The sequence below is a fragment of the Mixophyes fleayi genome, chromosome 1, assembly GCF_038048845.1.
Source record: "Mixophyes fleayi isolate aMixFle1 chromosome 1, aMixFle1.hap1, whole genome shotgun sequence".
Lineage (NCBI taxonomy): Eukaryota > Metazoa > Chordata > Amphibia > Anura > Limnodynastidae > Mixophyes > Mixophyes fleayi.
The window spans coordinates 28,434,894-28,448,041 of NC_134402.1; the positions used below are offsets into that span (position 1 = coordinate 28,434,894).

At 41.5% G+C, this 13,148-nt stretch overlaps 1 protein-coding gene across 1 annotated transcript; it reads right to left on the bottom strand.

Moving 5' to 3' along the window:
- Window positions 1–3,934: 3,934 nt before the first annotated feature.
- Window positions 3,935–12,329, bottom strand: SPON2 (spondin 2). The gene is made up of 5 exons (XM_075188618.1): window positions 12,113–12,329; window positions 10,144–10,367; window positions 8,063–8,254; window positions 6,563–6,737; window positions 3,935–4,907 (listed from the first exon to the last, which is right to left on the bottom strand). Exons 1-5 carry the CDS (start codon window positions 12,321–12,323, stop codon window positions 4,729–4,731), a joined length of 981 nt encoding a protein of 326 aa, XP_075044719.1. The 5' UTR covers window positions 12,324–12,329; the 3' UTR covers window positions 3,935–4,728.
- Window positions 12,330–13,148: the final 819 nt, after the last annotated feature.

The following is a 13,148-nucleotide window of genomic DNA, read 5'->3' on the forward strand; positions in this document are numbered from 1 at the left end:
CCTGAAGTCTAACTGGGCTACAGCCAAGGGGCCTTGGGCATCCAGGGGGCCCTTGACAGTGCTCAGTGGCATTAATGATCGAGCCGGGGGCGCCCCGGCCGATCAATGCTGCTGAACTTGTCACTGCAGTCCTTCCCCGGCGCGCTGTAATCTCCTTACTGAGGAGATCTTGTGAGTCTCACTCTCACGAGATCTCCTTTGTAAGGAGATTACAGCGCGCCGGGGAAGGACTGCAGTGACAGAACAACAGAAATAGGTAACCGCTTGGGGTGGGGGGCAGCGTGTGGCTCACAGGAAGGGGGCTCACTGGGGAATGGGGGGCCCCTATTAGCCCAGGTGCCTCTATGCCTCCATTCCTTTAATCCGGCCCTGCACGCAGGTAACGTTCTCCCAGCATCCGCCAAACTCACTCATCTGACTGCCAAACAGAGAAACGTGATCGTCACTCCACAGAACACGTTTCCACTGCTCCACAGTCCAGATAGGGGCCCAACTGTCATATAAATGATGTCACTCACGTGGTCACTGCCACTAAGCACCACCACTATTTTCTGCTGGAGAGGCGTTCCACCACCATTTGCTTATTCAAGGCCGTAGGAGTGACAACACAACAAGATGGCACCAGTTAGCACAGGGCTATACACACCGTCAACTCCAGGTGGGATGGCCTCAATGTTAGAAACCCATAAGTCAGCACTTAACTGGGTGGTTTATGGTGTCAGGGCTAATGGCAGGGATCAGATGAGCAGGATGATAATCCTGTGACCAAACTGGAACTCTGTTGAAAGCTGGCTGTATACTATCTGCCAGAATTGGGCAGAGGGTAAAATATGTGTGGTCCAGGGGGTCCCCTAGAGAATATATTAAGGGATTGTAGACTCTGGTACGGCCAATATTCTGTTAGCCTAGCAGTGCCTGTGATAGGCTTCAATTGGAGTTTAGCCCAGTCATAAAATTTAGGGCTTGATATTGGGCTCTTTATGTTGCCCACAGTCCACAGAGATGTAAAAGAGAGAGATGGAAGATGATGATATTCGACTCTTTTACGGAACTGATGAAAATTCTGTGTTTGAGTTGGCTGCCAAGTCAGGCCCCTATTCCTATAATTTTTAAGTATGAGCCAGTGATGTGTGGTTTCCCCCAGGCGAAAATCTGTGAGCCAGCCCCTGCCAAGCAATGCTATGTCACTCCCCAACCAGCAGCCTGCTACATGCCACCCCTTCAGATTGGAGCAGGGGGAGTGGTAGTGGCCACATTTAGAATGGGGATGAGGCTATTTAGCATATTAGTCAAATTGATTAACTATGCTAAACAGTCTGATTATTATGGAGTTTCTCTCACCAGTGGTGGAATTTCGTTTTTACTATAGTCTATTAAAAGCCTATACTTAATGAAAGTACTGCAAAGCAAACACTATGCTGGATGTACTATCACATGTTGCACAAAAGCAGAAGGGAAGTTTTCTCAGTTTGCAGGTCACTTAAAATACACTTTTCTGATTATTCACGGTTTACGCATGGAAAATACAGTAAATAAACACTTACAGGTGCATACCTACAGTCTGCTATTGGGAGATGCGTCTTCAAACTGAAAGTGCACCTAAGTGTGAGAAGAGGTTGAACAAGATGAAACGCGTCGGGTCATACCTGGGACTTACTTTCACCTGGTGGAGAGTGCCCCTTTTCTTTAACTGTTTGCTGGATGATCTTTTCCTGGCCAGGGATCGCCTCAATCTCAATGGACAACTAGCCTAAGAATATTCAATATAAACCCAGTTGTTTTTTAATCAATGTATGAATTATGTACTCGTTTTATTATTATTCATTGTGGAATGAAACCCCTTTGATGAAGATCTACATCTGGCTGTTTTCTTCAGTGATCCCTTATTATTATTATTATTATTATTATTATTATTATTATTATTTATGTGTGTTCTATCTGCCATGTTTTAAAATTAAACTTTATAAAACTGAACCCTTTTGATAAAGTTCTACATCTGGAGGTTTACTTCACTGAGCCCTCATTATTAATGTATGTGTGGTCACTAACGCGTTTTCTGTTGGAGAGTACGGTGGTGTTATGAAGACTTGGAGCTTCCTATATGACCATAATAAGTATTGAAGAGGTTATCTCCACACTGAATCTTTTCATCTTATTCAGATAAGCCTTATCTTGATTTACCTTTGGTATGTGGCTTGAGTTGAGTAACTGTTTGAATTCACTTTGAATTGTACATCATACACTGTGTTCGGAGCTTTTGCCATCTGTGTTTTATTTTAGATCTGTGTTTTGCTTAGTTACAATTCTATTTGTATTGTCTAGTGAGATCTGCACTTAGTAAGCACTGATCTGTGAGTCTGGCGTGAATGACCCGCGGAGCGAACGGCGCTATTCTTATAAGAGTTATATACTGTAGAAATATGTGTTCAAGCTGCTGCTTGATTTAATCAAAACCATACTAATTATTATTTACACCCTATTTACAATTTTCTGCATAATGTTACTGTTTTTTGCAACTCGCCATTATATCACTAATCCATCGTTTCCCTACTTCTTCTATAATAAATGTGGTTATTATATAATAGTGCTTTTGTGTGTGAGCTGAGGTAGGTGTGTGTAAGCCCAGATTTGTGGAAAGACAACACAGGCCTATTGCAGGGTAGCAGAAATACAGGGTGGTAGGCAGTATCTTGTTATCATCTTGCCACGTTTTCCATATATGGCTGCAGTATAATTTTTTCTTAATTACTGGTAGATTAAATTTATTCTTACACATATGTCCTTTATAAAAAGCATACATCGATGAGGGCCTGGTATTGGAGCTCTATGGCCATAGGGAGGGCAGACATTAAAGGAATAGCAACCAATGGGCGCAAAACAGTGTATGCAAGGTAGGTGTTATTAATGGTGGGGTGATGGCAGGAGACCACTGTCCTTAAGCTGTGCCGTGGGCTGAGAGGCCCTCTGTAGTGAAGTAATCAGACTCAGAACTACTATTGGTGCGGCAGTTGCAATGCATCGAGGCTCATGGAGATAATGGAACCAAGGGCCCTGGTTACCTCCTCACCGCCTCAATGCATCGGGACTCATGGAGATCATGGGGCCAAGGGCCCTGGTTACCTTCTCACCGCCTCAATGCATCGGAGCTCATGGAGATAATGGGGCCAAGAGTCCTGGTTCCCTCCTCACCGCCTCAATGCACTGGGGCTCATGGAGATAATGGGGCCAAGGGGCCTGGTTCCCTCCTCACCGCCTCAATGCACCGGGGCTCATGGAGATAATGGGGCCAGGGTCCCTGGTTACCTTCTCACCGCCTCAATGCACCGGGGCTCATAGAGATAATGGGGCCAGGGGCCCTGGTTACCTTCTCACTGCCTCAAGGCACTGGGGCTCATGGAGATAATGGGGCCAAGGGCCCTGGTTCCCTCCTCACTGCCTCAAGGCACCGGGGCTCATGGAGATAATGGAGCCAAGGGCCCTGGTTCCCTCCTCACTGCCTCAATGCACCAGGGCTCATGGAGATAATGGGGCCAAGGGCCCTGGTTCCCTCCTCACCACCTCAATGCAGCAGGGCTCATGCAAATAATGGGGCCAAGGGTCCTGGTTCCCTCCTCAACGCCTCAATGCACCGGGGCTCATGCAAATAATGGGGCCAAGGGCCCTGGTTCCCTCCTCACTGTCTCAATGAACCGGGGCCCACAGCTGCCTAGTTCCGCCTGGACAGATGGACAGTAACTATGAAAGCTTAAGTAGAGATGCGCTGTGTTGTTGTAATTTCACGTTAGTAAATCCCACACACCTTCTTACTCACATTATTCCTGTCATCTCTAACACTAAAAGTAATTATTAACAAGAGCTTTTCAGAAACATGACAAATTAAAATCTGTATTTAATCACAACATATTGTCAAAACATTTTCAATATTTGAGCTAATATATACAGCGTATAATTAAATAGGGACATTTCCATTTAAGCAAGACAGATGTTTAAACATTAACCGGTCACAAGAGGGTGCAAAATAACTAGGAAAACTAACAGAACAATTATTTAAAATCTGTAAATCAGGCCTTGTCTTCTGCTAAATGGGGTGGTCCACGTCACGTTCGGGCATGGCCTACACCCAGGAGGGGAAGGGGTTAGCAATACTAAAAAACTAGGCACCACCAACCCTCCTCCTCTCCCCTAAAAACACCCTTGAATTGACACACACCACAAGCCCCTGTTTTAGTGTGTGAGGCAACCGCTCACTAAGGTGGAGCGGGGGGAATCCTCCCAAATTTGCATGAGTGGGACGAATGTGCCAACCACAGGACAGTGGGACAATCCCACCGAAAATCAGAACAGTATGCAAATTATTTCCAAATAATGATCCTATTATCTCAGTCTGGCATTTTACTATGTCTCATCCTTATGTCTGGTTATCTTGGGTTGGGAGTGTGATTGTTTTTGTGCTGTGTGTGGGTAAAGAGGTTTTTTGATTAGACATTATAAATGGTTAAAAAAAAGTGAATTTGATGGAAAAATAAAAAATAATAAAAACACAAGTTATATTAAAATGAGTTTTCATCTTCAGTTTCCCACATTTATATCTTAAGTCCTAACCTACTGGTGCATTTAGAACCACCAAATAATAACCATCAAATAATGCATTTATATAGTCTCGGGTATTATTTACAACTAATGCATTGGTTCTACGTCTAAAATAAGTTATTATCCATTCATTACTTCCTATACGCAGTTTTCTGGTTGACATTCTCTGTCTTCGCTTAGAGATGGACAAGCCGTTCCGTTGTTGGCCGGTTTCAGGCGAATGTACCTAGTTCTGCTCTTCACTCCAGCAGATCCACAACTACCTTTACAGAGACCCCAGGATGACCACACAGAGACCTCACAGTCCAGAGGTGTTTCTGAAAGACACAGACCTTCAATATTTAATCATTCCCATCCACCACATTGCTATCAATATTATGAGAGCATTGCAGTAATAAAAATTTATGAAATGTACCCTCCGCGTGCAACAATGTAACTTGGACTGGTCAAAAATGTTTAATTTTCTTTTTTTTTTGCATAAATAAGTTGCAACTTTTATAACAATTTCAAAGTCAAAATTCTATTGCAACCATAAGCAAACAGCTGGTTGGTTCAAGGAAACCACACAAGTAAAACTTACTAACATAATGAACCTTTGCAGTATGTCTACCAGGGCACACCAGGATGTATACTTTACACTGAGAATCAAAAGACGCCTGCAGGATAAAACTAAAACTTAACATAAACTATATCTCCTTATAAATAAAAAAGCAAAGTGAAAATCCATGCTGCTTATAATGTATTTTCCCTGTATGTACAGTACCTTATAAAAGTGCCTCCATGTTAATGGCTGTAGTATTATGCAGCATCTTGTTAAATAGACACATTTTACTTAATAATTGGGCCTGATTCATTAAGGAAAGTTAAGCAAAAAATTGAGTAAGTTTACTTAAGTTTTCTGGACAAAACCATGTTGCAATGCAAGGGGTGCAAATTAGTTTATTATTTTGCACATAAGAAAAATACTGCCCGTTTTTTCATGTAGCACACAAATACTTCATAGCTTATTTGTACACTGAAATTTAAAGTTGATCTAGGACATGCCCTACCCCAAATATAAATCTGTCATCGCATTTTAAATTTACCTCACCCTCCATTGCAACATGGTTTTGCCTTACTTACTTTTGCTTAACTTTTCTTAATGAATCAGGCCCAAGGTGATTGGGATGTTTTAACATCTTGCCACAAGAGGGTGCTACAAGAACTAGATAAAACAGTAAGCCTGCACTATCATGTGTATGTATGTACAAGCAACATATCCTAAATAATATTGGTCAACATATAAATAATTTTGAATAGTCAGTTTTACCTGTTCCCTTAAAGATACACTAACCCTATTTTTTATATCCTATTTTTATAATGTAAACCTGCATAGATGAATGCATATTCATAGCAAAGTGGAGGGAGATCAACTTAAATCTGTATATTATTAATATTTATTATTAATATTTATTTATAAGGCGCTACAAGGCATCCGCAGCGCCGTACAGAGACAAACAAAATCACAATACAATGGGAGACAGCACAGTACAGTAAACACAGCAACTCAGTACGCTCAATGCACAGCTAGAGAGGGCGGGGAAGGGGGAGGGAGGATCCAAAAATGACGGGGCCCAAGAAGGGGGGCGTGGAAGACAGGGAGACCCCCAGGGGGGAGGAGGGAGCGAAAGTGGATGTGGGGTGGAGGACCTTTGAGGAGGAGGGCTAAGTAGCTGGAGAGCAGAGTTAGAAGTGGTGGAAACAGGAGGAGAGATGGCCCTGCTCAGAGGAGCGTACAATCTAAGGGATATAACATATATTTCCCCTGTACAATAAACAAAAACACTGACTTTAATTGCAACATTTTCTAAGCATCATCTTACTATGAACAAATATAACCAAGAGCTGAATCATTTACTCCTAATAACTATTTCATGACGAAAGTCTTCTCTTTACGATAACCCCTATCTGGATAGAAAAAGACAGTCTTTACCTGAGACATTTTCCTCTATCTCATTTCCCGTAGTAGTCACGTTTGATGCTATATCAAGAAACGATGTTATCTTGCCTTTGAGTTTAGTAAATGTCACTTTTGCAATTGGCGGCAGGCTCTTTAACCTGGGATAAAAGAATGAGTTTGCCGGATGATTTGGCAAGGACGATGTAATCTGTCAAAGAGAGAAATATTTTCAAATTTGCAATTTTATTTCCAGATTTAATAGAACTTTAAACACTTTTTTAATAGTTTATTTAGACATGTGTTAGCATTTTGGACAGAAATGAGAACTTTAGATTTTTTTATGTAAAAATGCATATATCATAACTTCACACAAAACCAGGAGGACAGAATAAAACACTTTCTGTAGATTTGTATATAGCATGTAGTATGGCTCTCCAGCTGTTGTGGAACTACAAGTCTCAGCAGGCCCTGTCAGTCTTATTAAAATAAATGATCAATTTTCTAATAAATAAATAAAAGAACAACAGATAATTCACATGTTCCTAATACTAATAATTATTATACCAAGTGTGAAGAATCAAGCTTTATAATTGTGAAGCCTACATCCTTGTCACATAGGAACATACAGGTGACAATTCCTACACTAATGAGCAGGTTTCATCCTGTGTACTGTTTTTCGTCAGCATAGGGAGGAGAGATGCAGGGGGTGATACAACAGAATTAGAGATCATTAATCTCTAAAGGACCGGCTGTGCAAACCAGCTTTTTAGTGCAATGCTGGATTAACGGGGGGAAGGGGGGGCAGGTGGTTTGATAAAAAGGACGAGTAATTTTCTTTAGCCTCCATGTCCCTTGTTATTTTAAAACGTAAATGTATATGGACAGTTCATTTTCTTATATGCGCTAATGACCAGCAGTACCAGTGCCTCTTTCTGTCTACTGGAACACATGGATTACTGCACAGGTGGTTTAGAACCACGTGTAGCCTAATGCTCTCCTAGGAAGTTTTTCATAGAGATGAGTGACATTGTGGCATATCAGGCAGAGGTGCGGAGGCCTATACAGTCTTCACGTTCCGCTTTTGGGTCACTACTCAGCTCTGTGATCATTCTGCACTGTATTTGTAAAGATACATTACATAGAATTAATAGTCTGTGAATAGGGCTTGATAGGACAACGGGTATTGCATTCTGCTCTGTGGGGGATAAAATCTACAGGTGCAAAAACTTTACGGCCAAATGTGGAACAAGACAAATATTGTGCAGTAGAGTTTTGAAAATTTCACTCATCTCTAGTTTAAGTTGTTATCTCAACCAGCTGCTCTGTGTTAACTGCGATGCCCTTTCACCAACAGCAAAATGCCCTTCTTCATGCCCATCTCCATCTGCTCTGTACCACTGTCGCTAATTTCATTTCTTGCAATATTCCATCCATGTGTTCTCTCTGTGTCGCTCTCCCGCCCACCACACGTCAGCTCTATACGCTTTCTTCTGTCTGTCCCCAAAAGAGTCTGTTGTCTGTTATATCACTTACCTCTGTAACAGTGTCCTGTGGGATGGTGGCATAGTTTGGTGAAGAGAATGTGAATCCGCTGTCTGTTCCGGCATCGTAGGGATGAAGATCTAGTGACACCGTCTGTCTCCACTCTTTTCCATTACAGAGGTTTAAAGTATCGGCTCCCACAAACCAGTCAGGACTTGGCACGATCCTCACCATGAATGACACCTAATCATGGGGAAATATGTACAGGCTTAGTGAGAATTACATTCGAAGAACATAATCCAATTTTAACAAAGTGGTAACAGCTAAACCACTGATGCCCAACCCAGTGGTGGAACTAGCATTGGTGCGCCAGGGCCCATGGAGATAATGGGGCCCGGTGCATGGCAGAAGCAGAGGGTCGGAACTAGCGAGCCGCGGTTCCCTCCTCCGCACTTCCCTGCAGCGGGACCCACACCTCGAGAGTTCCGCCTCTGGCACAACCAGTGGCGGAACTCTCTTGAGGCCCATTCTTCTTGGTGAAGAATGGGATGAGAGGAAGAAGTTGGTGAGGCAGTATTCTCAGTGATGAAAGTATTGGTTGCTTGGGCTGGAGATACATATGTTGATTTTGTTTCTCAGCTGCTAGACGAGTTGAGTACTTGGTGGTGTTGTCATGATGCCTTTAGTGTTACTTAACTTTAAGTACAATGACACAAACTTTGAAACCCCATAATGAAATGAAAAACGGGGCAACCTCTCTGATCTAATGTTAGCACATACTGTAAATTCCACCTATACTCAGGGCCGGTGCTAGGGTCCATGGCGCCCTAGGCATTTTGAAAAAATTGGCGCCGCCCCCCCCGCAAAAATTGACGCCCTCCTCCCCCCTCACCCCGTCTTTCCTTACCTTGTCACACCACCGCCGCCTCTCTGCTCCGTCTCCTCCCCTCCACTCACTGACACTAGTGAGTGGAGGGGAGGAGACGGAACAGAGAGGCGGCGGTGGTGAGCAATAGCCTCTGCCCCCTCCCCCGTGCATCTGAATGCTGTGCGGCGGCCGTGACAGGTATGGTCAGCGGTCGCCGCACAGTTTTAAAGTAATTTACATTCTTGTGGCGCCCTCCAGAGCCCGGCGCCCTAGGCAAGTGCCTAACCTTGCCTAATGGGAGCACCGGGCCTGCCTATACTGCACTATAGGTCTCAAATAAGGTAAAACAGTTATAGGAACCTATTGCCCCCTTTCCTGATAACTTTGATGCATTGGGAATCTGAGATAGGGGTAAATAAGCCTTGTTAAAGATTTTTGGTGTAAATAAAGGACCATCCTGGCACATGTGAAGGCCATACAATATTATTATTATTATTCATTTTAAGATCTGAATTTGTTATACAGTTTCTCTCTTCTTCGGGAGTTATATCTTACATCATTGCTGGAGTTTCAGAAGCTGCATTAATGGTGTGATCATAATTGTAGTGTGTCAAGAGAAATTATTATCATTTTAAAATAATAGCACAGTTCTAATTAACTACATGTAAATATAGAATATAATATGAGCCAAACACACCGAGAATTTGCATTACTGTGTGTCACTAGCAGTCAGTTATCGCATTGTGGAGATATGAAACTTTCCTAAGTGAGTATTTGAGGATCTTAGAATGCAGACATGGGTCTGATCACATGAGGTCATTTTTAGGTTGCTAGTTAATCTTTATTAAAGCGTCAATCCCATGAAAAAAATAGGCGCCCTTTCTAACACAAATCACTGCAGCAGTCTACAACAAGAATCTTGGCATTTACCACGTTTCCATGGCGTGTTTCTTCAGACTGCTGTTAATGATTTATAATTGAGCTTAGTGTTATTATGACTACCATGGCAACCACAGCCACATGGCACATGAAGTAGTGAGCAGAGAGACTTTGGAACTCCCCTCTGAGTTCTGTCTGCTCTGCATATTGTAAAATCACCCCACCCATCTTCCCCCTATGCCCTCAATGACATGCTGTGAGCATGTGTGTTTGCTACTGGAAGCCATACTTTGCACCCAAAAGATAGATTTTGAAAATGAGATAATGCATGCCTAAAACGTGGAAATATAACTGTTGTTTCTTTAGATCAAACCCAAATACTTACAAAAGGGTGCCTAGAATGTGCCTCTAGCTCAGTTGTGGTCTGTCCTGTCCCACTGGAGATGGATGGGGCAGAGAAAATGCCATGCACACTCTGGATTTTCTCCCCGGCTGCCTCTATCTCTTTCATCAATGACCAGGCTTCCCCTTTCTCTGCAAAGTCCCGCACCCCATTGCTGGCATGGTTATTCCTTTTCCACATGTGGTAGTCAGAACTATGACTCACTCCTGTTGGATGAGAGAAACATATTGTCATGTAGTGCGGCTGGACTTTCTCAAGCTGAGCTGTTTGTAAATCACCACAAACCTCATCCAGAAGTATAGGAGATAATGTCAGGGCAGCAGAAAACTTTTAACTTGTTCGGTGCAAAGAAGTAAAAGCAAATATACCCAATGACGACTAGAGAAAACAACTAAATACATCTCAAAGTGTCAACATTGTTTTCATGTTATAAAGGCTTGTCCTCCATAAATCTCACACTGATGCCATTCACATTATTCAGTAATATAATTCAAACTATAAGGCAAAACACATGATTATAGAATAAATGGAAAATCCAGATATGAACATTCACCCCATTTATCATTAAAAGTAAGGTAGGGATGATTCCATGGGGACCCAAACCTTTACCTTGATATAGCCACTGATTTAGAGTCCTCCAACAATGACCACCTCAGATAAAGAAATTGATGCATCAAAGGGAGGTGTGTCAGTGACGGTGGCTCCTGATTGGATAACCAGCCACCAGCGCAATCATTATTAATTTCTGTTGTCACTCAGCTGCCCGTCAGCCTATAAAATTGCAGCTTTGGAGGTGGGGACCCAAAAGTCTGTAGCTGAACTTTAAGATTAAATTGGACATGCCAATAGTTAGCATTTCCTAGTCGAATATTTTTAACCAGTATATCATTCTAATTGTTTGTACCAGAGCTGCTCACATTTTAAGAGTGTTATGTCTATAAGCAGCTATTGCATTTGCTCAAGCCTCCTGTTTTGTGCTCAATGAACAATGCTAGCACTAGAAATAGGAGGGGTTCTGACCTGAACACACTGATAACCTGTCCCAATATTACAGGAAGAACATTAATCAATGCGGTACTGACTGACCCTTCTCATTACTGTATTCCTGATTGTCAGAAGCAATTCTAGAGGCAGTTTAAATGGTGTTCTGCCCTTCATAGGCATGTGATTGGCTGATAGAGATTTGTGTCAGCCAATCACTGGGAGTGAGCATAACCCTTACAGACAGGTGTACAATTTTTTGTTTAGCATGTTTATATCATTAAGTAGATTTCATTTATTAGTAAGAAGTAAACGCGGATTAGCCTTTAACACATTGTTAGCATATTGATACATAAACATAATAACATAAGCACAAACAGTTTTCAGAAGGTTGATCCATGACCTGCGCAAGAAAATAACTTGTGTACAGTGCTGCATTAAACTGTCTGTGCCACAGACAAAAATAATAATAATTAACGTCCACTGAAACGGTAATTAAACTAACTAATCAAAGTTCAGTCGTTTCATTTTAACTAGTAATATATAAATTGTAAGGATAATAACAATGAATACTTTAGAGCTTATACTATCAATTTATAGTGTTTCTATGAGATCACCTCCCACAATGAAAATATAATAAAATTATATGGTATATCGTTAAGAACAAAAATAATATTTTTCCATAGCAGAGCCTTAAACACGTATTCCATAACCAATGACAGGCTTTTTATAGACTCTCCCTTAAGCTATTTGTACTGTCATATAACCAAGACATATGACTGACAGCTAAGACAGGCTGTGATTAGAAGAGATAGAAATGGATCATTCTGTCCTTTGGAAAGTGGGGGATAAAACAATTGCTGCTGTAATTGCCCTGTGCAGCATTGGAGAATCTAGATGAGATTTTTATCAGCCCGATCTGTAAGTACATGTATGTATGTGTATTCCTCAGAGTATAGTAATTACTTACCTAACAAAGATGACCACTGAGCCGGGGGCCTGTACAGGGGATATTGTTTAGGGAACGAAGCCTGACTCCATTTACCAGTAAAGATTATGCTATACTTAGCAATTTCTTCTGCAGTGCAAATAGCATCTTCACTCAAGGGAAGACAGCTGGAATAACCCACGATTGATAACGCGGTCAGGAAGACTTGGTAGGACTTGTACAACGGTATCATGTTTTCCACTGTCCGCACAAAAACAAAAAAGGAAATGACACAAAGGAATCACTAAATACACAAGTTTTAAAACATTCACAAAACATTTAGCAGCAATCTGTAGAAAAGCAACAGAGAAATAGATCACTCTGCGTTCATTCCAAATTCAATAAGTCATTAAATATTTTTTATTTAAATTGCAGAAGTCTGTTTAAAAAGCAGAACAAAAATGCAAAGCCTTGTAAAACAATAAAAACCTGCCAGCAGTAGTTTAGATGTCTGTTAAAACAAATAAAATGTTAAATGCATGTTAAAAAAAATAAATTGAAATATACAAAACTTCTAATACGAAACATATGATTTAATGATTAAATTATGTAACTTACTTTGAAAATTACTAGTTTAAAATATAGTACTACTGCTTGCTACAGCCCAACGGAGGCAGGATGCTTGAACAGCGTAAAATAAAGTACAAATGCAGGCTCAGATTTCTTTCCTCATCCTCTAGCAGTGTATGTGGATATTAGAAAGTTGGTCACTACTTACAAGTTTTATTTCGTAAGGCTCTGTCAGTCTAGGACACCTGCGTCTGCTGGCAGCTGCACTGTTCTAGTGAGGAGAAAAGGAGGAACTGTGCTATTTATCCCTCAAGAGGGTCCCCTTTGTCCAACAATGATTGCAACCTTAAGACCTCATAGTTTAAGGCAGCGTTCAACAACCATTTACTTTGAGGGTTTTTTTTGGAGGAATTATTGGAACCGCCTGTGTGCCAGTTGGTCCAACTTCCTCCAATAAAAATAAATCTTAGAATGCTGACTAAACATATTAGGATTTGCTAAGTGCTGG